Genomic DNA, 25,428 nt, shown 5'->3' on the forward strand with positions numbered 1-25,428 from the left:
GTCTATTGATACTAGATAGTGGAAAAGGGGTGGGATTAAATAAGCTTATGCTTCTTCCTGCTCCTTTTTGAACATGAACGTTATTTGGAGTTGTGGTTGCTCGTTTTCCTTTTGTTTTGCTTTGTTCATTTGTCTCTTTTAATTCTATTTTGTTGTACTTTTTCAACATGTTCAAAATAAAGTTTCAATCAATCAATCAATCAATTCCACAGGTGCGATTAATGAAAAGAATCTATTTCAGGTTCCCAGCATTTTACATGCCAACACGTGGTTTTCTGGGCTATTGTTAATACTGCAAGTGATAACTTGCTTGTGTTCTTTTCTTTTTCCCTTTATTTAGTTAGGAAGTGAAACTCTTGAGATTAAGAATCTCTTTTGCGATTATAAACACAGAAAAGGTCTGTTCCTGTCTGTACAAGCCACCTGTCTCATATGGGAAAGCTCTGTTTCCAGCTCCTATCCTCGTGATCCTATCCTCACTTTTCATCTGATTGCCACCTTTCAACCCTTATCAGTTCATCATATTAATGTCAAATCACTACTCGCAGCTGCTTGACACACAGATAAGAAACATGGCAGGCTTCCTTTCCAGTGTTTTTGTGATATATTGATGATCTGCATATTTCTGGCAGCTGATCCGAATAGTGTGTTTACAGTGTGTACACAACTACAACAAGAAAACATTACCTGTAATGATTATATCTATCCCCCTCACTGAAATGGAAACACTACACAAACCTTTACATAAACCCATCTGTGTTTTTTTATTCATTTATTTGACAAGCAGCAGGATCATGTTTGTCTTTATATTTGAAAGTAGATACAATAATCAGTATAACATTTTATTACAATGTTTTCCTAACTTTAATACATTTAACAAAGAAAAAAAATAAACACACAACAACGGCAAATGTGAGAAAAGAAAGCATTTTCTTTTAAAAGTGTCTCCAATTTTTTCTTTTTTCCTTTATTTTCTGTTGTAGTTTATCAGCTCTCCGCTCTCAAACAGCTACAGGCATTCTCTTTGACGCACACGTGCGTGGCACTGGTGATGTTGTAAACAGCTTAAAAATCAGAAAGTGGGCAGGGTTCGGGAGGAGAGCCTTATGAGTGATGATGACGTGACACGATGACTTTTCTTCTTTTCAAAGATGGAGGCACCGGTTTCGCTTTATTTTGCTGCACGGGGATCGGAGCAGACAGTCCAAAACCAAATGAATGAAGGAATCCGTTTCGTGTTTTAAACCTGTTATCAGTCAGTCAGTCAGTCACAGGGGCGGGTGTTTCTGTGGCTCGACTCTTCTGCTTATGCAACGTAGCTGTACTCATCTGCCGAGGTCTGGCTTCGCTCGATGTACTGCTTGTCGATGAGCACCTCGATGCACTTCTTGATCATGCTGATACTGGGGTTGAACCTGGCTTTGGACTGATTAATGACCTGGACACATGAAGTTTCATATGTAAGCAGAAATATAGATGATCTCATAACAGGTAACCATTTAAAAACACTTATGCACATGCTAAATTTACTCCTCGGGCTTCCAACAGCCCTTCATTGCGAGCATCAATTCATTCAATCCAAGTAAATCCCTCTGACATTGACCTCAAAGACTTGTTGGCACGTACGTTTCTTTCTATCAACCTATTTGAGACAAAAGCTTCTGCTCACCTCCTGGATGAGGGCATTGTGCCGGAGCACCTTGCGGGCTTTCATGATTCTCACTATAGCAGCTTGTAAATACATTTTGCGGTCCTCGTCGACAGCGCTCCTCGTCTGCTCCATCTCCTAAACATGAGACAATTCAGGGGGCACGTTTTTAAATGTCAAACACACATGTATATACACTGCTCAGTTATCTTATAACAAAGCACAGAGACAGATCAAAATCTATTTGCCTGACCTGTGGTGTGTCTTTCTGCATTGACGTTGTGATCTTGAACTTAGTCCTTTTACTAGTGAAACTCATATTTAGTGAAAACGTCGACTCGGTTTCAATCTCCTCCTGTGAGAAGAGGGAAAGGATTCTGAATTTAAAACACTCTTTGGTGCTTAATGGAATATTAGCTGAGCTTTGGGATCCACGTGATCCCACATGAAAGCTGACACCTTTTGTGAGTCGTGGTTGAGCATTTTGACGTCCAGCAGGGACTTTATTGTTTTCTGTAGCTCCTTCTCATTCATCTGCGTGCCATCCTGCAGCTCCTTATAGGTCACTGTTTGGCTGTTGTTGAAGGCCAGCAGCACAGCCATCTGGTAGGTGGTCACCATGGCAACGTAGGGCTTGGATAGATAGTTCATCTTTACTTCACCTGTGCAGGAAACAAATTACATTTGCATTTGTCAGTTAGCATGAGTCCAGCTCGCTGCTTGTTACTACCTTCATTCACCTCCGTGCATGCTTGTCCTGCATCCTCAACTGCTTATCTCACTAGAAGTTTGTTTCGAAGATTTCGCCAAACCATAATCATGCAACTTCTGGCATGAGACACCCATTTGCAGGTCCCATCTTAGTCTGCTCAAACTGATCTCATGGTACCACAAATGATGAAAATAAAGTCTACATGTGTTAAACGGGCTTTTTAACTGCACACTGGACAAAACCGAAACACGTCCTCAGCACAAACACAGGTCCGTCGACCTTACAGTGAGTGCAGAACCAGACTTATGGGATTCAACTTTAATCTCAAAATGCTAAGAAGAGCTAAAGTTTGATGTGTAAAATTTGATGTGTAAGGTTTAATATGTTCTTCAGAGATTATTACATACCACAAACGTCTCTCAAGTGGAGAGTGATAACTTTAAAATGATTATCCATCATCTTGACCCAGAATGGGTCATGGTCTGAGAGCATATGGAACCTGTCTGAAGTGAACTCTTGTTGAATAACTGATAAATCTGTTTACTGATGTCTGTATGGGTGTGTTCCTGTGACTATACAGCAATCAGGCATAACATTATGAGCACTAATAGGTGAGGTGAGTAACACTGATTTTCTCTTCATCATAGCACCTGCTAGTGGGTGGGGTATATTAGGAAACAAGTGAACATTTTGTCCTCAGGGTTGATGTTTTACAAGTGGTCCAAGGAATAAACAATAGTGAACCAGAGACAGAATCAAGGGTGGCCAAGGCTCATTGATGCAAGTGGTGAGCCAAGGCTGGTTGTGTGGTCCGATCCAATAGATGAGCTACTGTCGCTCAAATTATCAGTTCAAGAATGGTTTGTGGAGCACAACAACGAGTTTGAGATGTTGGCTTGGCCCAGATCTCAATCCAATCGAGCATTCGCGGGATGTGCTGGACAAACAAGTCAGATTCAATGAGGCCCCACCTCACAACTTACAGGACTTAAAGGATCTGTTGCTAACATCTTGGTGCAGATACCACAGCACACCTTCAGGGATCTAGTAGAGTCTATGTCTCGATAGGTTAGAGCTGTTTTTGCATCAAAAAGGGGACTAAGGTGACACAATATTAGGCAGGTGAGCATAATGTTGTGCCTGATGAGCGTACACAGGACGTAACTTTACTTTATATTACCTGTCAAAATATAGGAGCCAATTCACTAAACTCTGGCTTCAAGGATTATTTGTCACCTAATGTACAATCAAATCACTGCTATGTGACAACTGTGGCTTGTTCTGCAAAGGTTAAAGGGATGTTTTCATGTAACAGTGACTCATGTTTGACGGAATCACTTTAATGGATTGAAAAAGAAAGTAAAGTTACAGATTCCGTGCACGATCCTAATGATGTATGCATCATTTTCACACATGCATGTCCCACTTCCAGGGAAACAAATCTCTGACATACAAAAACATATAGTTTGGTCCTTCATAACAGTACTCCCGTTTCTGTTACGCTTCCTGTTTGTGCTGAAAATGGTGCCTTGTTATACTCGCATCTTGCATAATTCTTGTGTATTTGTGTTACCTGTGCAGAGATAGTGCAGCCAGGTCAACTTTCTCCCACTGAAGTGCTGATTATAGAACAACTCAAACTGAAAAGGGAAGGTGAAAACAAGGTTAGTCCAACAATGTGCTCCTTTGATCAGCATCACTCTTTGAGTATTATGCAGCGCTCCTCACCATCTGCACGCTCTTCTCTAGTTCTTGAGGGATGGCAAATGTGGAGGAGGGGACGTGTGTGAGAGGCCAGGCTCCAGCCTGCCAAGCGAGAGCATACACCACAACATTACAGATTAAAATGTGGGACACAGGCTAAAGTTTCATTGTGAAGCATTTGTGTTTACTGACCTGTAATACATAGATCTGGAAGCTGATTCCCAGGTCCACCACTGTCTCCTGTGTCTTGATGAAATTGTTGAACTTGTTGTTGAGGTCAGCACTCACGCTCATGTCTGTGTACATTCTGTGGAGTTTGCTGGTGAACTCATAGCCACAAGCTTGCTGCAGGGTAAGAAGTAGTATGAGCAGAGGTGCAGTAAAGAAGGTAAATGAGAAGCAAAACAGAGAACCTTAGGTGTCTCATACATCACAAGTCCAGCTGTGGATTTACCTTAAGTTTGTTGATCATGGCTTCTTCTGAATCCATTGACAACGATAAACCATGTATTAACCGCTTTGCTAGCATTCTAGCGTAAAACTGTAGAAAAGGAAAAAAAAAAGAGAGACAAACAATGTATATTTTGGGACAACTGAAGATATTAAAATGAACACCACTATTTTCAGCTCAAAATCAAACTTCAGGGCTGAGTTGTTATGTCAAAATGTGACAACAGTTTTTTTCTCCTTTTCTAATACGCCTTCTTGTTACCTTTTGAAAAATGTCCTTGTCATCTATGTACTTGAACACTGTGATGAAGCTGGTCAGCTTGTCCTCCACTTCATTTTCTGTCATTCCTTTAGCAGACTTTTTCAGTAGATTGTCACAGTATTTCGCCAGCTGGACAGAAACACAAGGAGGGACATGACCTGGTCAAGGCATGGGGTACAGCACTGCGTGATGCTCTGTGTGTGTGTGTCTGTGTGCGTACTCACGAGTTCAGGGGCTTTGCAGATGGACTTGGGCTCCCTGAAGTTAACCACAGACGTCAAAGCCTGAGAAAGAGACATCAAATAAACACTGGCTGTCAAATGACTTGAATTGTGAGAGAAATGAAAATAAACACACACTTGTACATTCAATAAGACCGTGAGGAGTTTGATACCTTATCGAGGGCACTCATGAAGTGCTGATCTCCATTTAGAACTGTGTTAATGAGCTGAACAAATTTACTGTGAACTTCTAGCACTGACTCCACAAACAGGGTTGGCATCTAGGGAGGGGTAGCAGGAGAAAGACAAAGCAGTATAAGTAACAGACATTTTTAACGATAGAGAAAAAACAAACAAAAAATGCTAAAAACAATGGACAGCTAAAAATGTAAACGTAATTAAATTATTTGAGGGAAAAAGTGGGATCATGTATGTCAACTTATCAAATTATCATCATTTGCAATAATATTGATACCAACAGTGCCATCTTAGCCTCTTCCAGCACAACTTCACACAGCACTGCTACAGTCAGGCACAGATCCTCCGCTCACTAACAGCTAAAGTAGTTAAAATTCAAAAAACACTGATCGACAGTTCCAGAGGTCTGTAAAGCTCCTGTTTCGACAACACTGAATTAGTTAACAGTTAGTTAAATAGTTAGCACAAATGTTAACTTGGCCAGCTCACATGTTAAAATTAGCCATTTAACTATTACTAATTACTTGACAGTCACGTTAGCCACTTGTTATCATTAACGTAGAAACAAATAGACCACAGTTAGATACAAGATAAATAATCATTGCAGGTTGAAGGGGTCAAAGATTGAATATTGAGCTGTGACAGAAAGGATTACAGACACATTAAGAACCAGGCGGGTTGCTGGCTGTGCAGAGCAGCGGGGCAACTGTAGCTGAACTGAGCAGAGAGCCCAGAGTGTGGAGAACTAATCCGAGCAAATAAAGAGAGAAACCGGAGCAGGGCAGCCAAATCGGATGGTTTCAGTGCTAAAGAGCAGAGCTGAGGATGTAAAGAGCTGTGGACTGAGGTGGAGCAGTGTGAACAGAGAACTTACAGTCAGATACTGACAAGATGACAAACTTGAACTTTTCTACTTTCACAATAATTTATTAAAATGTGTTTCTTATGTTTTTGTAGCCAGCTTTAAAATTCTTCGTTGTTTTATCATAACAAAGATCACACTTTATTCAAAGCTCACTTTTACAGAATGTTCAAACTGGTACTGGTATGGAGATTGAAATCCTAGTATTGTAAAACACTTATGCCATCGTACATATTAGTGACAATCTGGTTACTAACAAGTCAGATATACAATTTAACTGAACTTTAAGGCGACGAGCTTACTGTACTTTAAACCAAAGCATTTTTAAGCATGCAGTTTCTCATTGGAATGTCTTAGCTAATTACAGCGCTTCAGCTTTCATTTGCATAACACGCTTCAACCTCAGCATGTGTAGTTTTCAGTTTGAGGGTTTTAGTTTTGTTTATATACTTGATTCTTTACCTCATAAATAATGCAACAGTCCTTGGTGATCTGGTAATTTGCCATTGGTTAAGGTAATTCCTAATTCCTAAAGAAACATCTAAAGGTACATCCACAGAGGAAGAGATGGTTGACCACTACCAGGTATTCCAGACTAGTTTTCCTCTGATGCACTTTCCAATTTTTTTTTTTTACATGTCAATCAACTCCCTCTTTGCTGTCATTGGCAATTGCTTAGGTGTGTTGTATGTACAAGTAGAGACAGGCATACGAATGTAGACAGGTGTAATACTAACATTTTCCTGAGAGAGGTTACTGGTTCCTCGGATACCCTCATTGTGGATATGGACTTGCAACTCCTGGATCATATGCGGCAACCCATTAGACACGGCCCGTAACAGGGTGTACATGTTGGCCATGTCTGGACAAAATGACACAACGTTTCACATTACACAGATTTTCACATTAGAAGTGCGTACTTTGTGAGAGTGTATATAATTAATTTGGTGATAAACACTGTCTTCGAGCCATAAAACAAAACAAACAAAAAAAACCACAAGCGGACGAACCATCTTTCTTCTCCTGCCGAATGATGTTCTGGCACTCCCCGTGTAGGAACTGCAGATGATCTGCCACCATCCTCTGCTGGCATTCATGGATGACTTTGGCGTAGGAGCTGGGGTGCAGGTACTTCCGACATCTCACTTCTTCATCTTTCAACCGTGCTAACACCTGCCACAAAAGAAAGATGTGATCAAAAGGGCAGGTAGCTTGGTTTCAAATCAAATACAGAAGAAATCATTTGTAGGTCCATGATTATCAGCACTTTAAAAAAGGAGATGGGTTTTATACCTGTACACCGTTATATTTTACAGGAAAAAATAAATATACACCTATACACTTAATGGCAAAACAAACATCTTAATCTGAAACACTCCTTAAAAGACGTTATAAAGCTCTTTCAGGAAACACGTAGCCGATAACAAAGAAGGACAAACAATACTTTTTCCTACACATAGTTGTAAACTGGGTCAGATAAGGAAGCACAAGAACACTATAGTACTATAGAGTCTGCTGCTGCTCTTTCGCAGTCATATCATATATTGATCTATCAAATGGGAATGCTTGACCTTGATGATGACCCTGTTTACAGGCTCAAGGGACAAACGTACAGCATAAATGTGATTACTGCAGTGACTAAGTGACAGAGAAATGGTGTCATGGTAGCAGACATGGCCCAGGAAATCCTGTTATCAGCTTTAGCGATTTAATGATATAGCTAATATTCACATTAAAACTCTTATGTCACCACACTGACAGGAACTGATGAGTTGATATGAATAACCTGTGGATGGTGGTGCACACACATACACGCAATCATTCACAGAAAGATGCAGTGATAGTCATTAGAAATCCAAGAGTGACTAAAACCAAACCAACTGAGCTTCATTTTGACTTCTTAAACACAAGAAAGCTCAACAATATCAAGACGTTTAAAGCGATGCTCAACTACAGGAGCTTGTTCGCTCATGTTCATCCTGGAACACATCCAGCGTTCACATACTTTTACTATCTGTTGTCCATCTTAGCTTACCTTCTCCATATACTGTGAACAGTTGGATTCCTGCAGTAGATTGGAGGCTTCCTGTTTGTAATACTCTCCTGTTTTGGTCAGAAATGGCCCTTCAAAGATTTCCTGATAAAACTGCAGCATAGGAAGAGAACGTGGCATGCACAGGAGTTATCGTTTAATATGTATACACTGGTCTATGTAAAAGGCTGCTTCGTACTCCATGAAACACAAAACTAGTGGTATTCATGGCTGTGAAAGTTGGCTACATTGTTCGTATGGCGCAGAAAATATGAATCCTAAAAACCCCCCACAAAAACAAACAAACAAAAAAATCCCAAAACAAAACTGTAGGAATTGGATGGCTGAGCTGTTATTTGTTGCCTCACCTTTAGTGGAAACTTCTTCTTGTACTGTTCAACATGAACAAAGGAGTTGATGACCCCATGGATTACTTTCTGGTTGGGATTCTCACCACAACGATCACTGTCAGAGAAGGAGAAGGTTTTTTGAAATGTTTAACTAAATTGCCTTGAGCTAAAATTAGCAGATCTCATTTTTTTCCCTTAGCATATGGTAAATAGTTCATAAAGATCATGGATCCAGACTAAGGATGCCAATCCAGTACTTGAGTTTTTTTCTTTTCTTAGTGAGGTAGAGTTGCTCATTTCAGTTTAGTTTATATTATTATTGAAATGTTTAGTGTCCATGTTAGTTTTAGTCATCTGTTTAATCGTTAAAACATGGAGGGTATTTTTAAGGGGAAAGACTTATGAAACACGGAACAAGTATTACAACACTAACAAAACTATGTGAAAGCAACTGACTCATGCAGCTGTGGCCAGAAGTTTACCTACACTCACCATGAGCATGAATGTCATGGCAATTTGGGGCTTTTAATGATTTCTTCGAAGAGTTCATTTTCCAGGATGGAATGACTGTACATCTTTAATGACTTTCAAAACTAAGAGTTGCACAAGTTTGGATTAATTTGGGATTTTCTCTAATTCACACATGGTGGAAAATATCCACACATTCACTTAAATCTTTCATTTAATGGTGCCGTGCTTTCTAGTTAGCGATTGAGTACAACTGACTAGAACGTGTCGTTTTTCCTTCTTTCTTTCTCAGACTGCTGGCTTATTTTTGGTTCCTCGGGTATTTAAAAGTAGAATGAGAGGCAGAGTCTTCCCTCTTCTGTGGAACCAGCTCCCAGTTTGAATTCGGGAGACAGACACTCCCTTTGCTTTTAAAATTAAACTTAAAACTTTCTGTTTTGATAATGCTTACAGTTAGGGCTGGATAAGGTGACCCTGAACCCTCCCTTAGATGCTTGAGGCTTCCCATGATGCACTGCATTTCTTCTTCACTCAAATCTTTTCATTTTCCATGTGTTTATGCACCACTCTGCCTGTCTTTTGTCCCATCTCCCTCCCTTTACCCCCAACTAGTCATGGCAGATGGCTGCCCCTCCCTGAGCTTGGTTCTGTCTTAAGTTTCTTCCAGTTAAAAGAGAGTTTCTCCATTTCCCACTGTTGAGGGTTTTCACTGTATTATTGTAGATCTTTACCTTACAACATAAAGGGCACTGAGGCACCAGAGGAATATAATTGAACTGATATGAAATAAAAAGCCGGGACTGTGCCAGGAAACAAACAAACTGAAATGAACTCTCTGAATTCTGCCAAAGAGAGTGATCAGAATCCAGCCAGAATCACGTCAGAAGCTTGGTAATGTTGCTGACAGCTACCAAAAGCATCTGGCTGAGGTGCAACTTGCTGAGGGACATTTACCTAATATTAGTGCAGGTTTGTGTATTTCAGCCTGCAGGTATATTTTGGAGAAAATCCTAAATAAAATCAAACTAGTGCACCCAGTTCTTATTGGTTTTATAAGTCAGTAAACATGTATGCCTTACAATGCTTCAATAAAAGACTGTCATTAAAGATTCGCACTTAAATCTTCTCAGGCATATTGTGCTGACACATTTTACAAACTTCCCCAAAAGACAGTTACTCTATATAGGGACTGGAAGACAGCCACTACAGTAACTGAACTCAAGGCCAAATGATGGAATAGATGACAGCAAAAATATTTACAACAGACTGTTTTTGGCAAAAAAAGAAAAGAAAAGAAATTTTTAGAAAAGAAATTAGAATAAACATACTTTTTGATTTCATTTAGCAACATCCGGATGAGGACAGCCTGAAGAGGCTCGATCATTAGCTTCCTCCACATATCTAATGCCAACTGCAAAGAAAAACAAAAAGACAGCATATTAGTTCTGCTTCAGCACAGACAAATCCTACATCTAGAAGGGTAGTGAAAGGAGAAATGTAGGCCTATGCAACAGAACACTGATACTGAATCCTGCCAATCTGTCCATTATAAGCACTCCCCTTATCTCCATCTAATATAATCCCAGCGCCCATTGAAAAATAGATGTGCAGCAAAGGTTTTTATGCCAATGCTTAGTACCTCTCCGATCTCCATAAGCGGCTCATTCATGTCCACTCCCCCGTAGCCATACTGCAGGTCAGCTTCTGTTAGTTTGTTCTTCTTGATGAACTGAGTGTTGAGGTACCTGAACAATGTGGGGAGATATTCAAGATGTTTAAAGCATCGCAAAGATTGGAAGGAGGAATAAACACAGGCCTCATGTTTTCTGAAGAAACACTAAAATGCTGCTGACAAATGCATCCTGTTTTCATTCACTCATAGACGCTGTGTGTTACTGGTATCGTTTGGTTAACCTCTTGGTTGCTCACTCTGTGGTTATTTATCTCAAAATTAATGAGTGAAACACAATATCCAGACAGTAATCAATGCTCCCATTATATTTTGTAAAAGCTTTTTTTAGTCTAGTTGCACTTTCATTATTTATTATTTACGAAAATAATGACAAGAAAATGATTTTAAAAAGGTTATCAACACTAGTCAAACACATTAATAATGCTTGGTGGTCTCACATAACAGGATATGCTCAGAAAGATTTGTTTATCTTTGGATCTGTTAACCAACATTCACAGTGATGAAGTTTAAGAAATCCAGATCCTCTGGCAGTGTCCACTGCCCTTTACATTGCAGAAACTGAAGCTGAGCTTCATTTACTTGTTCAGCCAATTTGCTCTGACTGAAAAACACAAAAAAAAAACAAAGAAAAGAACTGAAAAACTGTAGATTAAGTAATTAAACTACAATCAAAGCAGCAATAGTACTTTGTGTAGTCAAAAGTTTTTGAATTTTTCCACAATTTGTTCAAAATTGTTTTGGGGGAATGTTAAAATATTAACAAAGCGTTGGTCTTTTTAATGTGCCTATTCACATTTTCAATACCCAACTGTATCATCTACTCTTACTGGTAGCAGTTTATAACAGATACATTTGAGTACTGAGCAAAAATGAGTTTGCCCTTGTGTTCTGTAATGTCTATGAGAAGAACAAGATAACAGTAAATGAGTCAGTAATAGTCCAGAGTTAACACTTACATCAGTGGAAAAGTTTTATTTATTTACCAAGTAGTACCAAACACTGCTACAAGGACGTCTCAGTTTGTAGTACAACTAATTTATATGACAGATAATCAAATTCTGAATGCATTTGCTATTAGGGAGGATTCATATGTATACGCTGCTTCAGGGAAATTACTCACCATAATGTTCATTTCTTATTAATTTTGATGTAAATCGATAAGCTGGACAAGCAGCTACAACACTCTTTCATTACTCAAAATGATTTGACTAGCTGGCCACAAGCACTTGAAGTGCTGAACTTTAATTAACATTTCAGCACTAGTGAAGCCACAAGTCAGTCAGGAAGCTGAATGGGAGGAAGGAGGATTGTAGCCTGAGTTGCGTACAAATGAATGAATCCTTAGTATTTGACAAACAAAGCAAAAACTGAGTTAGCACAGCAGGACAACTTCCAGACAAACTGACAACTGCTTTCAAGCTCTAATCCATGATGGCTAATTTAGTCCACCTTAAATAGCGCACAGCTATTATATTATATTTCACAGCTGTGCAGCCTGCCTGTGACATTCAGCCTGTTTTCTCTCATTCACTCTGACTGTAAGTCAACCTGCCAATATACCAGCTAGTGTTGAGTACCAGTAACTGCTGGAGAGCAGAACTGTAGAAATAAAATAGTCATTATTGCTGTTGTTGTTCTTTTTTTATATATATTTTGGGGCATTTTTTGTTCCTTTGATTATAACAGGATAGTTCAGAATTGCCAGGAAAGCTGAGAAAGAGAGAGAGGATAAGAAGACGCACAGCAAATGGCCTGAGGTGGATTTGAACCCAGAACTCTGCAGCAGTCTTACAGCTCATCAGTCGCCTGCTCAATCCAGCAAGCTAAACTTACAAGTTAACAAAGTCTGTTCTGATTCAGTCCAAACTGAACGCAACTACACATGTATTTCACAAATTGATGTGTTAAGAATAATACGCATCTCTCTTCGATGCTAACAACTGAAGAAATTCACTACTAAAGCCAAGCGCCTTACTTTCTTCTCTCTTGCTTGGACCGACATAAATTACAAAAGCATATGTATGCACAGGGAGTCTGGTGGGTAGCACGCATAAAAATAGATCTAAGAGCTCTACAAGGGAATATTGATTTAGAGTGAATAAAGACACACCGAAAGCCTCTTGGCACCTCACACAACGACATTCAAAGTAATATTTTAAGGGACAAACTAAAGGCAGGAATACTGAGCCTTGTAAAGGAACAGAATTAGTACACTTTGCATTAAGGAACGCTAAACAAACAAGTGGACTTGACAAACACAGAAGCCTGGGTGAACTCATGCCTTCAGTTAAAAGTGAATGTGAAACACCGACTACAGACATGCTTATGGTTTGAATCAGGCAACCTCAAACAACAGAGGCTATACAAACATTTTGTTTATAGATAAAAAGAAAAAAAGGCTGGAGTAAATTGTGTAAATCAACTCTGTGACTCACTGATATCAAATTGAAACACTGAAATTACAGACACACAAAAAAGCAGAAATGTTACCTGTACAAGCAGTCCATGTAGTCGGCTCCTTTACTGTACTCATCCCAGTATCTGTGGTACATCACTAAAACCTTCTCCTCTGATTCCAGAACTTTCTGAAATACACACATAAGCGTGGCAGCTTTAGAGGAAATGCGATGTGATAAGCAAAGAAAAAGCACAGAAGAACTTTTGCTTACCTTGTACAACTGACGAACATGGTTCTCAAGAAAGATTTTGGTCTCTGTGTATAACTTTTCACCTAAAGGCTCTGGGTATGCAACACACAGGGCATAGATGTCACTGGTGACAATGTTCAGGAAGAATGTGAGGGATGTAAATATACACACATTTGCTATTAAAAATGAATAAACACAAATGTATTTTACAATGACAACAATGCTTTGGCAAATCTGTATTTACACTCAAACCCAGTGCTGAAACTTTTTAAAAAAATCTCATGTTGCAGGCTAAATTGGTTAAACATGAAGCGAGCTGGTAAAGTCTCACATTAGTCTCAGATTTAGCCATTCTTATATTTTGCACAACTCTGTTGCTTGTGAAGCTCGCACACAAGAATTTCACTCACATGTACTGTATCAGTGTACCTGCACATGTGATGTGACAATAAAATTGATTTGATTTGATAAAGGATACGAGAACCTATCATTCCAAGTGGCTCTTTCCACATAGTCGAGCATCACCACAGCCTTGATTGTTGTCAGTAACTTGTTCCATGTCTCGTCAAAATTTACCATCCGTGGCTTTAAGGACATTGTACAGTTTCTCTTTTAGCCTAAGAGAACGACAGAAAAAAGCACATGAAAAGAGGAGTGTACAAAGAGATTTTAAAAAGGAAGAAATAAGAGGCTTAGTTCCTGGCTTTCGTTTCTTCATTAATGATGCAACTGTGTACTTTGCTTTATATATGACAGTAACAGTCAACTCAGCCTCAGTAGCAATGGCAACATAAAAGAAATCATGGCAAGGTGTATTCTCTCGACTGTTTATTTTTACTTTCACATGAACCATAATACAAATACGAAAACAGCATTACTCTTAGGGCAAAATTTATATGTAGACAAACAAAAATGAGTGCAACACCATCAGCCTGTTCAGATCAGTTTGGCAGCAACAGATGAAATCAACAGAATAGACAAGTTCACTGTGTCATTATTAGCGGTCAAACTTGGTACGCACTGGTGTCAGCATCACGTAGCAGACATCCTTAAGCACGTTACCTAGCAATATTAGTACCAGCTTCTAGGGTGTGCGCCGGTACCATCACAGATTACATGACCAGAAGGTGAAACTGGGCCCAGTGTTATTTCTTGTCATTCATATCACTTAATTTCACGTCACAGAAAACACTACTACATCATCAGCCACTTCACATTTACAGATGTCCGACATACAAAACGAAGCATTATTAATAAACATTCCTCTCGTAGTCGCGCTTAACGTAGCTAAGTTAAGGTTACTAGCTAGCGGAATGCCAATCCCAAAATAGGATGGCGAGCTAAAAGGCTAACTAGCTTCTAGCAAGCTAACTTCTTCCTGCTCAAGTCCGCACAGTTTTGGTGAATCAGCTAGCAGTCGGCTAGCAGCAAGCTAACAGTAGCTCAGCTATCGCTAGCAAAACTGTCATCTTCTTCACAATTTTCCCACATTTACACTGACAGCTCGGCAGAACACGGTGCTGCTGTTAAACAAAACAGTTCACTAAGGTCGAGCGAGGACTCCTGGATAGTACTTACCTCTGTACAGTAATTACTTGTTATAAAACTCCGATTTCTCCGCTGTCACAGGCTTGATTTGTCTCACTTACAGGTCTTCCCTACCTCTTGGATTATACCATTTTGTTAGATGCCGATGTATTATCAAGATGGGTGATAGTCATAAAATATACTGTTACCATTCCCTGTGGTTACTTGTATTGAATAATAGTTTAATACTTTAAATAATTTATTCCAAATCTGTTTGTAATAAAAATAAACCCCTTAAATCAACATCACGAGAACACCCATTTAAAATGGTATCGCCCAAACTACGGCGACTGCTTAGGGATTGACCATCAAAAATGTCATATTCTTCATATTCTCTGGGTTATCATCGGAAATGTTTTGGTATTAGAAAACGTGTTTTTTTGTTTGTTTGTTTGTTTGTTTGTTTACCTTAGGTCTCACAAATATGCAGCACCTTTACCAGGCAGCTCAAGAGCCAAGCTCCAATTTCCCTCGAGATGAATAAAGTATGATCAATCAATCAATTCTCACAGTAAAAGCCGACACAAACCTGATAATTGTGGAAGAAAATTAATCAAATAAAACTTGTAAACTGTTTGAAAATGGCGTTCTCTTGCACTTGATAGGTTTACGATACTAACAGCTCAGTATTCGAATAATAACAATTTCAGTTCGTACTGAGCCAATCAACCAATCAGAATGGGCAAGAGAAAAAACACACTGCCTAACGGGCTCACCGATACACACACACGCCAAAAATAAATAAATAAATAAATAAAATAACTCCGTCAGTTAATCATCATCATCTACTAAGGTAAGAGTTTCTTTTAAGACTCATTCACACAAATACAGCATTGTGTACATACAGGCCGTACAATGTCGGCACAATATATTTGTTTACTAACAAGTTCTAGTTCTAGCTAAATGCTTTACATGTGCTAAAACATCAGTTAGTTGCCAGGACGCTTGACCAACATGATATTGTTTTTTACATGACCATTTAACATCTTTTTACATTGGTTACCAAATATGTGGCAGCTGATCGCAGCAAAAGGTTATTGATATGAAACAAAATCTCAACTGAGCCAGTGTCTGTCGTCCACTTTTTGTTCCATTTTTGTTAACCAAAATCTGGCACATGTTACTTACAGGGCAGTGCAAAAGTCTTTAGGTATCCCTCTTTTCTTTATATTTTACTTCCAATAAGGGTCTTTCAAAGTGTTTCTTTGGTTGCTTTTTGAATTCATTTTCAATTTAGTCTGATAATTAACCTGATAATTTTCAGAGGATTTTTTTAACCTATGAATGATGAAGAGGTGAAAACAGCAACAAAAAAAAAAAAACAATTTGAAACTAGATATTTAGACACTTTTTTATTTGCACTCCAGTAATTTATAACATGTATAATAACATGTAAATTGGTCCCATTTATGAGAAAAAAACAAAATCCAAAATACAGATATAACACAGCTTGACAGGAATAAAATAGCATTTTTGGAAAAGAGCTAAAGAGCTATTAGCTGAAAATTTAGCATTGCTTAGCATAGCTCAGCATGGTGCTTGCAGTCTTTAAAAAAATGATACTGCAAAATAGCAAACAGAAGAAGAAGTGGAAGGGTGACTGTCAAAAAGCCATTCTTAAGATAAGAAAGGTTTGCCAAATTACATAATAACTGGACTGTGACATTAAAAGCATACCTGGATTGAAAAACACAATGCAACACTAACAGTCATGGATTGGCCTCCCCAAAGGCTGGACCTGGACATTATGGAAGAAGCATCTTGACAGGGAAGGGAACAAAAAGAGAGAAAAATAAAAAGACAAGCTTTGAATATCCTTTAAGAAGCCTGTTCGTGAAAATAACTTTTTTCTTTTTTAATTTTGCTTATATACTGTATTTCCATGCATGTTTAGACACGTTTCAGTAAATCACTGCAGCCATTCCCTGTTTTCCAAGAAAAATACAAAGAAATGAGGTGTGGCTCAAGACTTGATTTTCACAGTACTGGATATCTTACTGCAAACCACACGCTATACTTCAAACCCCCGATTTGCATAATGCAAAGCTGAACACTGAGGCTAAATAGAGAAGTGGTTCATAAACTCCAGGAACTGGTTGAGTCATCTCTTCTGGGGGCTTGACTAAACCGTCACGTCATATTTTACTAAAGTGCAATATCTCTAGAATCTAAGTACATCTAAGAGGTGCCAATGTGGCAATGGTTTCCTCATAGATGCAACTCTCATTTCATTTTCTTAATGTGAGTAACGTTACCTTCTTCTGTTTACCCCAGGAACTAGCACAAACAGGTGATTTACGATTGAACCAGTGCCTCTCAGAATGAATCAAATGAAGACAGATGAGAAATATCAGCTGCCTGTTGACCAGCAAAAGCGCTGCAAACAGAACAGTAAGCATGCCGCGATCACACAGTTTACAAATCACTATCACACTCCAGCTAAACAACATTACCATCACATGAGTTCAGTACAATTAGAGCAGATAATTTGAACCTGTGACATCTCAAACTGCTAATATGTAATGGGCTTTTTTACTATCCCAGATGGGCTTTTTCAAAGAGTTCCTGCCACGATAATGCCTAATAAGGTAGAGAACCTGCCATCGATGGCTATGACTAGGACACAAGCACTCCAGTATCCATTAAGCACTTCTCTTCAGTGCTGTGGAGGGATCCAGAATTGGGCACTGCACCCCTATACTGCGTATTCCTTACCAGGTAACCCCTTATTTCCAGATTCATGTGAGTGTTTTTGTGTCAAAAGCAAAAGTAGTGACAGGATGGTGCTGCTTCCTCTGGATTCCTGCAGTTTTTTTACATCTCTGTTATAACAAGAAACAGATATTAAAGAGGGGGAATGTTCGTGCTGCAACTGATAAACAAAGCAGTGATGCATTAAACCTCAGCTTTTATTTTTTAACAGGCACTCCGGTCAACTTCCAAATCCGTTCACAGATGCTGGCATCAATTGCCAAGGCCAGCACATGCACACCAAGTCCTCCACCAGAAACCTGTGAGTACAGCAGAGATGCTCTCAATGATATGCTATCACTTCTAGGTAGCAGCTGATTGCCCTTGTGCTGCTGCTGAGTTGCTACACTGGGTGACTAAGAACTGTAGAAGCAAAAACAGGCATTTCCTACACGAACTGTATAAATGCCAGAGGACAATATTAAGCTCCAGGAAAACCACACACTGTTTGTTATACTCAATATAAGGCCCTTGTATGTAGTTACCATCTATGAGACACATCAGAATTGACTATCTGATAATATTGTATCCTTTCTGTTGGTAGATTTGCATACTCTATGCTCACTAGGGATTGGGAGCATAAACTCATCAGGAAAGTGTTTACTGGGGAAGCCAAAGGAAGTTGTCCCATCACCTTTTCTGTAACCAGCCTTTGTAACCGGCATTGTCTACACTTTTCAGAGTGAGGAAAGCTACCTTTTTCACTCAGTTTTATATCTTCCATCCATCTATGCACTTTCTGACACTTATCCAGGTCCAGGTAGGAAGAGCAACAGTCAGACATCCTTCTCCCAAGCTACCTCCTCCAGCTCTTCTGGGGAGATCAAGGCTTTCCTAAGCCAGCTGAGGAATGTAATCTCCCCAGCATGTTGTGGCTCTGCCCCCATGACTCGTCCCACTATGATGGCTGGAAAACCTCACGTAGATTGTGGCTAAGAAGCATCTCAGTAAGATGTTGAACCACCATAACTGCCTTATTTCAGTGTGGACGAGTAGCAGCTCTACTCTGAGTTCCTCAAAAATGACCGAGCTGCTATTGCTAAGGCTGAGCCCGGCCACTCTCCTGAGGAAATTTCCACTGCTTGTATCTGTGATCTCATTCTTTTGATCACTAGCCACAACTCGTCACCATAGGCAAGGGTTGGAATGTAGACCAACCTGTATATTGACAGCTTTGCTTTCATGCTTAGCTCTCTTTTCACCACAGGTAGAGCATCCGCACTACTGCAGACACCTCGCCAGTCCATCAACTGACCAATCAGGTTGTCTGAGTATTCAGTTAGCATAAGCCAAGAAGTTAGCTAATGCTATAAAAACTATCACAAGCAAACCAACACAATTGACCAAATTTGACTAGCAGAAAACTGAATTTGATAATGCACTATTATTATGTTCAATAAAGAAAACACTTGAAATCCTTACCATTTGTTTCAGAAGAGAGTTTTATATAAGCAAAAGCTTTTTTTCCATTTTCCACCGCATTCCAAAGCTATCACACAGCAATGTGATTGGTCAGTTTCCATGTTGATACTGGACCAGCATTATTATGATGATGCAGGAACAACACCAATAAGAGAAAATCAGATAGATCAGTGTCTTTATATTTACGTTTTTATCTTAAATCATCTGAAAGATAGATGAGATTCAAAGTCCAGCAGATAGGTTTCATTATTCATAGTCTATATTTGGCCTCCATACCAACTTATACAGTATTCAAATTTTCAGCCTGTTTCTCCGATTCTCTATTCACTCTTTATTCTCCGCGCTACTGATGACTTACCACCCTGCAAAATTTGCGATGATCTTGAAATATGATGCATTTCCAAAAGAGCATAAAAAGAAAGAACAAACTCCACCTCGAGCCGAAGCATGTTTATGTACATCTCTCTGTGTGTTAATCACATAATGATCCAAAGTTGGACAGTGTAAAAGTCCATTTGAATACTTAACACTTTAGCTTTCACTTCTCTCACTGTGTGTTTTTACAGTGAGGTTGCAAATTCAACTTAAGTCAAGGATCTAAGTGCTTCCTCCACCAGTAACTCCCCGCCAACTCAAATGACTGAGAAAGTAACAGAAATTTGGGAGAAATGCACACGTACAGACGTCATCAAGCTTTTACATCATTCCAATTACTTAGATCATACCTCTGTGATGCCTGCAGGGGGAGCCAACTCCTTTAGCTTGGGGTATGGAAGGTGCTGTGGCAGAAGGAGGAGAGCTATTTATATTTGTTCAATCGATAACTTTATCGATATCAGTAGCCTGTCTATTTACTGTATAGATCTAATTTGAATAAAAGTACAAATGTGAAGATTTGACATAAAATAAGAGTTCCTATCACACACTGGTGACTTTTTGTTCTGCTTTGAGAAAGCAGGTTTTCAGTATTGCAGTCATACTTTGTGCTTTCAGCTGGCTGTTTGCTTCGGAGCTGAAGAGGCGCTTCAGTCTAGCTGATAAAAAATTCCTCTCCAAAGACAAACAGCAGAGCCCCTGACTCATAGCGCTGTGTCGGGAGAGAGCAAACCATACTGTTGACATCAGGAGGCCAGTGATGTCATGGTGATGTCAATGCCTCTAATTGTAAATTGCACACACACAGCTCCACTGTTGGCCGTGGTAATGTTTCAGTGAGAGAGAAGACTCTGAAAGGGGCAGTTTCTCTTGGAAAAGCTGGGAGCGTATACAGTATGGCTGTGACTGGGGATGAGACAGAAACAGGTATGTCTCTTTTATTACCGGATCTTTGTGAGAGTGCGTTTTCAGATTGTTGTTTTGTTGGACTGTCTCTTTAAGAGTTAGTGAGATTCGTGAGTTTATGGTGAGTGGGAAAATTCACAGTTAAAATAAGTTAGAAGCTTTTAGACTGAAAAAAAAAAGATTATTGTGATGCTTGCTTTTTTCTTCTTTATATGTTTTCAGTCAGTTTTTCCCCAAACCAGCTCAGTTAAGATCAGTAACTTCCTCAAAATAACGTCACAAGTAGGGTCCTCTGAGAAAAGTACCGGATGATCTGAAAGAAATAGAGATTATCCTCGTTTTCCACGGTCAGCTGCATCAAGATTGCTCCGGAGGAAACATTTTCACAGGATCTGCCTGTGTCTCTCTGTTTCTCTGCCTCTCTCTCTCTTTGTGAAATGCTTCAGCGCTCTGCCCACTCAGAGCACATAGCAGCACCAGCTGACGTCACTGCTCTTCCTGGAACAAGCCCCCCAGCAGCGACATGCACATGCACCCAATGAATAAGATGCACACTGACGTCAGCTGCTGGCCACACTGTGATTACATACGGCTCTTTTCGCAGTTCCAACATGTCAGAGAATTAATGAGTCCTACTGGTGCTGACCAAACAATGAACAGAAGGAGAAGTGGACAGGAATGGCACCGTCTCTCAGTGTCTGTTTCTCTCGCAGCATCACACGCTGGCTTGATTCGATAAGATTTTGTCAGAATACATACAACCGAGTCACTCATGCTCTAATTATTTCTGTTTCTTATTATAGCGTTAAGCAACATACTGGGTGAGCGTGTGATAAAACCATTTAAAATCTGAATTCTGTTTAATGGGAACTTGCAGTTACAACGCGTTCCAGGATTATTCACGCTGTGCTTTATTTTTGTCGATCTAAAATAAATAGATAGCATGTTGATGTTGAATAAAAATGTGAAAATTAGATTATGATTTTGGGTTTGAAAGAGGCTGTTCCACACTACCAGTTTTAACTCTTTACCCCTTTGAATGCCTGCTGGTCTTTATTGACATATACTGAGGTGTCAAAAGTCATCACTAAGGGTACAGGTCGTGAAATGCTGTCTTTATGGGGAAAAGAGTTAAAGATGTTGCTTGTTACTGGATCTCTAACTCCAGTAGCTCTGATAGCAACTGTAGCTACTCAACCAACTGCAACAAAAGTCTTCCGGCTTTTGATTTAATAATTTAAGCAAGCGAAAAATTTACATTACATAACAGCTGATTCCTGCCATCAGTAAATGTCATCTTTCATGAGTACAGCCTTACTGTGTTGCCTTACTGTGTCCATAGGAATTAAGAGGGTAAGTAGCAGTAAGCTGCTGCTAATCAAATGATGTAACAGGCAGATAAAGTCAGGCAATGATTACTTAAAGTTCTTGCTGCTAAAAGTGGTTCTGCAAAGCTACTCAATCAAGTGTCATACTGAACTTTTATTTTACATGAAAAACTGCAAAATACAGTTTCATTAATAAACATTCTGTCTATTAAGGATGTAAACTATTAGCCTAAAACGTATGACCAAAGCTCTGAGTCTGATGTGTTGTTTTGCGTCTCCCTAGGTACCCCTGGTGACCTGACTGGCTGCCAGCTGCGTAACCCCACCTCCAGCCTCCCTCAGGGTGTCGCAGGGCCCAGTGCTCACAGCTCCCAGAAACTTATAGAGGATGCCTTACAGAAGAGGGAGCTGCGCTTGATGAAGAACAGGTATAGAGGAGTGCTTACATTCATTCTCTTGGACAATATAACCCAGATAATAAGGCATTCGTGCCAACACAGTAACAACAACAATTTAAATAATCCAGTGTCAGCTGGATAGATTCAAAGTATATCCTTGGGGAATATATCTTCTCTCATTCCTGCTGTGTCTGTTGTATAATATACAATCATCTGCATGATAATACATGACATGTCCATGTAATAATAAGTTTTATAGCACGTCATTAGTTCACCACATAATTCCCCTTCATCCACACTCTTTATCTTCTAATTCTTATTTGTCCTCACGTTACCTTCTCTGCGTCCTGTGTTTGGTGTGTGGAGTGAGTTGTCTCACATGGAGGTTAAAATGTCAAATTTTGTGCGCATATATACGTATACGCGTTTATGTGGATAATAGTGATTTGCCGGTGAGCAAACAGAGTACTCTACATTGTGCGTTGACTATGTGCTTGCTGTAAACAGCTGTTTCCAATGCCAGCTTTTCTTGGTTGTCTTTTTTCCTGCATTTCTTCCCTACACTGTGATTTTACTATGATCGGCTATTTATCAGTGAATCGTTGTTTACTTTGTAAGATCCTCCTTTGGTTGGCTGTGATGTAAAAGACCTAGCCTGGAGGTTTTTGAATGGTAACGCCTTCAAAAAGATAATCATCTTAACCTTTCGTGGTAGGCTTTTTGTATGTGTTGTTCTCAGATTAACAGCTTTAATGAGTCCTCTGTTGTCCACTGCTTCCAGGGAAGCTGCCCGTGAGTGTCGGCGGAAGAAGAAGGAATATGTCAGGTGCCTTGAGAATCGCGTGGCCGTGCTGGAAAATCAAAATAAGACTCTGATAGAAGAGCTTAGAGCCTTAAAAGACATCTATCGTCACAAAGTGGAGTGATGGGGAATCGGGATTGTGTGGACTGTGTCGGTTTGTTTCTGTGGCCTATCTTGAGGACTCTGTGTACATATACACGCACTCCAACGAACACACACCCTTTGTAGTTGCTAATTAAATGTGTTTACACAATGATGTCGGTGTTTCAGGCTCTGAATTATCCATGCACCAGCAGCAGCTGAAATATGCAGCTTGTTTCAGGAGATATCAGTGAGTATTTGTGAGCCAGGCTTCTAGAGGAAGTAGGCCCTATGTGGATCAGAATGTCCAACAGCGGAGGTTAAACCTGAACGTGTCAGCAATGGCTTTGCGTTACCTTAACCGCATTGCTTTACAATATTATGATGTGGGTCTGTTCAAATACTCCATTAATTGGTAGTCTTTGTGATGGCTTTGTTTGGAGGACTGTTCAGGGAGAAAAATGCTGCCAGAAGCCAAATTTTCAAATATCAGGGTTCATGTGATCTTCAGGGCTTCACAAAGTTTGTGGGGGTTTTTTAAATTTTGTTTGATTTTAGAAGGTCCGATGCCTCTAACCAGTGGCATTATTATTTATTCGGGCAGGTTTTGCTGCACATTGTTCTATATTTTTGGGATATTGCAGCAGAGTTGAGTGTATGTTTAGAAAAAATATCTGTTTTTGATACATTTGCATTAACTTGTCGTTTCCTTTTTTTGTTCCCTTTGCATCTGTATCTGTGATTAAATTTAACACTCTAGTCGTGAGACAGTTGCTCATTTGTTTTTAATGACATATTAGCTGCTGGATTCTTGGTGTATCATTTCTCCTCTGCAGCACGTTAAGAATCGTCAGAACCCATGTGAAGGCCTTTTGGAATGTTTTCACTTCAATAAAATTCTCGTTCAGCCTCTCTGTGTCTTTCTTCTCACATGCAGTAAATGTTAAAGACGTGCATATGACTTAAAACTAGTCAACGGGAGTTCATTTGCTATTAGTTTGGGCTTAGAGAGATAAGACGAAAGGCCTCACGGACCTTATAAGCTAAAGTTCCATTAAAGCAGACGCTGCCACTCTGAGTCTCAGCCTTGGGTTTCTGCTTGGAACATGACGTTCCGTTCTTCACTGATGGTGATGGCTCACCTTGATACTGAGACTGTCACTAGTAAAGCACAGTCATTTCCTCTCTTTTGTTTCATTTTTGCAGGTGACAGACATTTTGTGGAAGAGCTGCACTTTTAATGGACGAATGGAAGATTAGAGAGTGCTCTTAAGCACATTTTCTTAAACCACAACCAGTGGAACACAGATGTGCCAACGGAAAGGAAATATTTTCCTGCTCTCTTTAGTAGCGCTATTCTCATGCTTAGCAAATTGAGAAATTGTTGCTCTAAAAAGGAAAATATTAAGAATCTGTGCTTGATATTTAACCAGCTCACAGGATGGAAGGAGAAAAAAGGGACTCGTGGATAGCAATGAGGGATCTTGATTGTGCAGTGCTTGTGTCACTCCTATGTGTAATTTGCCTCAGAGACCTAGTAACAAAGCAACAAAGGAAAGAATCCAGTATCACTGAGACCAGCCTTGCACCTGGGCCTATTGTGAAACCTTATTCCTGTCCAGTCTCTAAACACTTCCATCGTCAGAGAGAAAAGAATCCACTATTTGGGAACAGTATAATACAGCTGTTTTGAGTTTAAATGCTGCATTTGCATACCTGACCTATGCTATCAGATCAAATGCTTTGTGCAGGTACATCTTACATCCTAATTAAAACATACCATGGGCTTTATTGAAGTGACTAATCATCCAAAATCCTGCCATGAATGCTTCCACACTGCATTCATAGAATAAAAAGCACAGCACAGTCTGTAATCTTGGTAACTGGTAGGGGGGAAAAGAAATGGAAAAAAAGATCAAATTACAAAATACATGTTTTTAAAAATTTAGATAAGCTTGTCATAAAATGCAGTGCAGGTACAGTACCAGCAGGCTGCACTACAGCATCATGCCTGGTCATCTCAGTCTATACAATCCTGCAAACAGGATTTTTTTTCTCATTTTTCCAGCCTCGGTTTACAAATACACATTGTCGTACATTTGAAGAAACGTCCTGATTGAACTGGCTATTATTCTTCAGGGCTTCACTTTGTTTGCATTCCCAAACCCCAACCAGAAAAAAATCCAGTTAATACTACAAAAATCAAAGATTTTTTCACATGCAAAGGAAAGCCCCGTATGGGTTTGCCAGTCATTAGTCAAGATCAAGTAATTTACTGTACACAAACACGGGTGTGGACAGGCGTCTGTGTTTGTGCCCATAACAAGTCATAACCAGGGAAACAGCACAGTTCATTCACCTTTTCAAGCAAAATGAACGGCTTTCTATTTTAAGTTTACAGATACACCAACAACTGCATAAAAATATCGGTTAAAAAATGGGGTAACGAAACGTAGCGTCATTACGTTGTATTACATTCCTTAGTTTCCTTGGTTGTATCCTGTAGACGGTATTATAATTGAGCATTTAT

The 25,428-nt window shown here is 39.5% G+C and overlaps 2 protein-coding genes across 2 annotated transcripts; one reads left to right on the plus strand and one right to left on the minus strand.

Moving 5' to 3' along the window:
• Positions 1 to 739: 739 nt before the first annotated feature.
• cul2 (cullin 2) lies at positions 740 to 15,054 on the minus strand. The gene is made up of 21 exons (XM_082545985.1): positions 14,827 to 15,054; positions 13,727 to 13,865; positions 13,270 to 13,372; positions 13,091 to 13,185; positions 10,547 to 10,652; positions 10,236 to 10,318; positions 8,458 to 8,554; positions 8,093 to 8,203; positions 7,068 to 7,230; positions 6,795 to 6,919; positions 5,171 to 5,278; positions 5,001 to 5,060; positions 4,777 to 4,905; positions 4,519 to 4,605; positions 4,257 to 4,409; positions 4,089 to 4,166; positions 3,934 to 4,000; positions 2,108 to 2,310; positions 1,902 to 2,003; positions 1,670 to 1,786; positions 740 to 1,438 (listed from the first exon to the last, which is right to left on the minus strand). The coding sequence occupies exons 2-21, from the start codon at positions 13,843 to 13,845 to the stop codon at positions 1,307 to 1,309; spliced, it is 2,238 nt and encodes a 745-aa protein (XP_082402111.1). The 5' UTR covers positions 13,846 to 13,865; positions 14,827 to 15,054; the 3' UTR covers positions 740 to 1,306.
• Positions 15,055 to 15,142: 88 nt separating this feature from the next.
• Positions 15,143 to 23,808, plus strand: LOC309713679 (cAMP-responsive element modulator-like). The gene is made up of 6 exons (XM_082545481.1): positions 15,143 to 15,628; positions 17,110 to 17,226; positions 17,380 to 17,553; positions 17,759 to 17,848; positions 21,901 to 22,045; positions 22,797 to 23,808. Exons 2-6 carry the CDS (start codon positions 17,157 to 17,159, stop codon positions 22,939 to 22,941), a joined length of 624 nt encoding a protein of 207 aa, XP_082401607.1. The 5' UTR covers positions 15,143 to 15,628; positions 17,110 to 17,156; the 3' UTR covers positions 22,942 to 23,808.
• The last annotated feature ends 1,620 nt before the right edge of the window (positions 23,809 to 25,428 follow it).

Source organism: Aulonocara stuartgranti (assembly GCF_965226115.1).
Source record: "Aulonocara stuartgranti genome assembly, chromosome: 9".
In the NCBI taxonomy this organism is placed as follows: Eukaryota; Metazoa; Chordata; class Actinopteri; order Cichliformes; family Cichlidae; genus Aulonocara; species Aulonocara stuartgranti.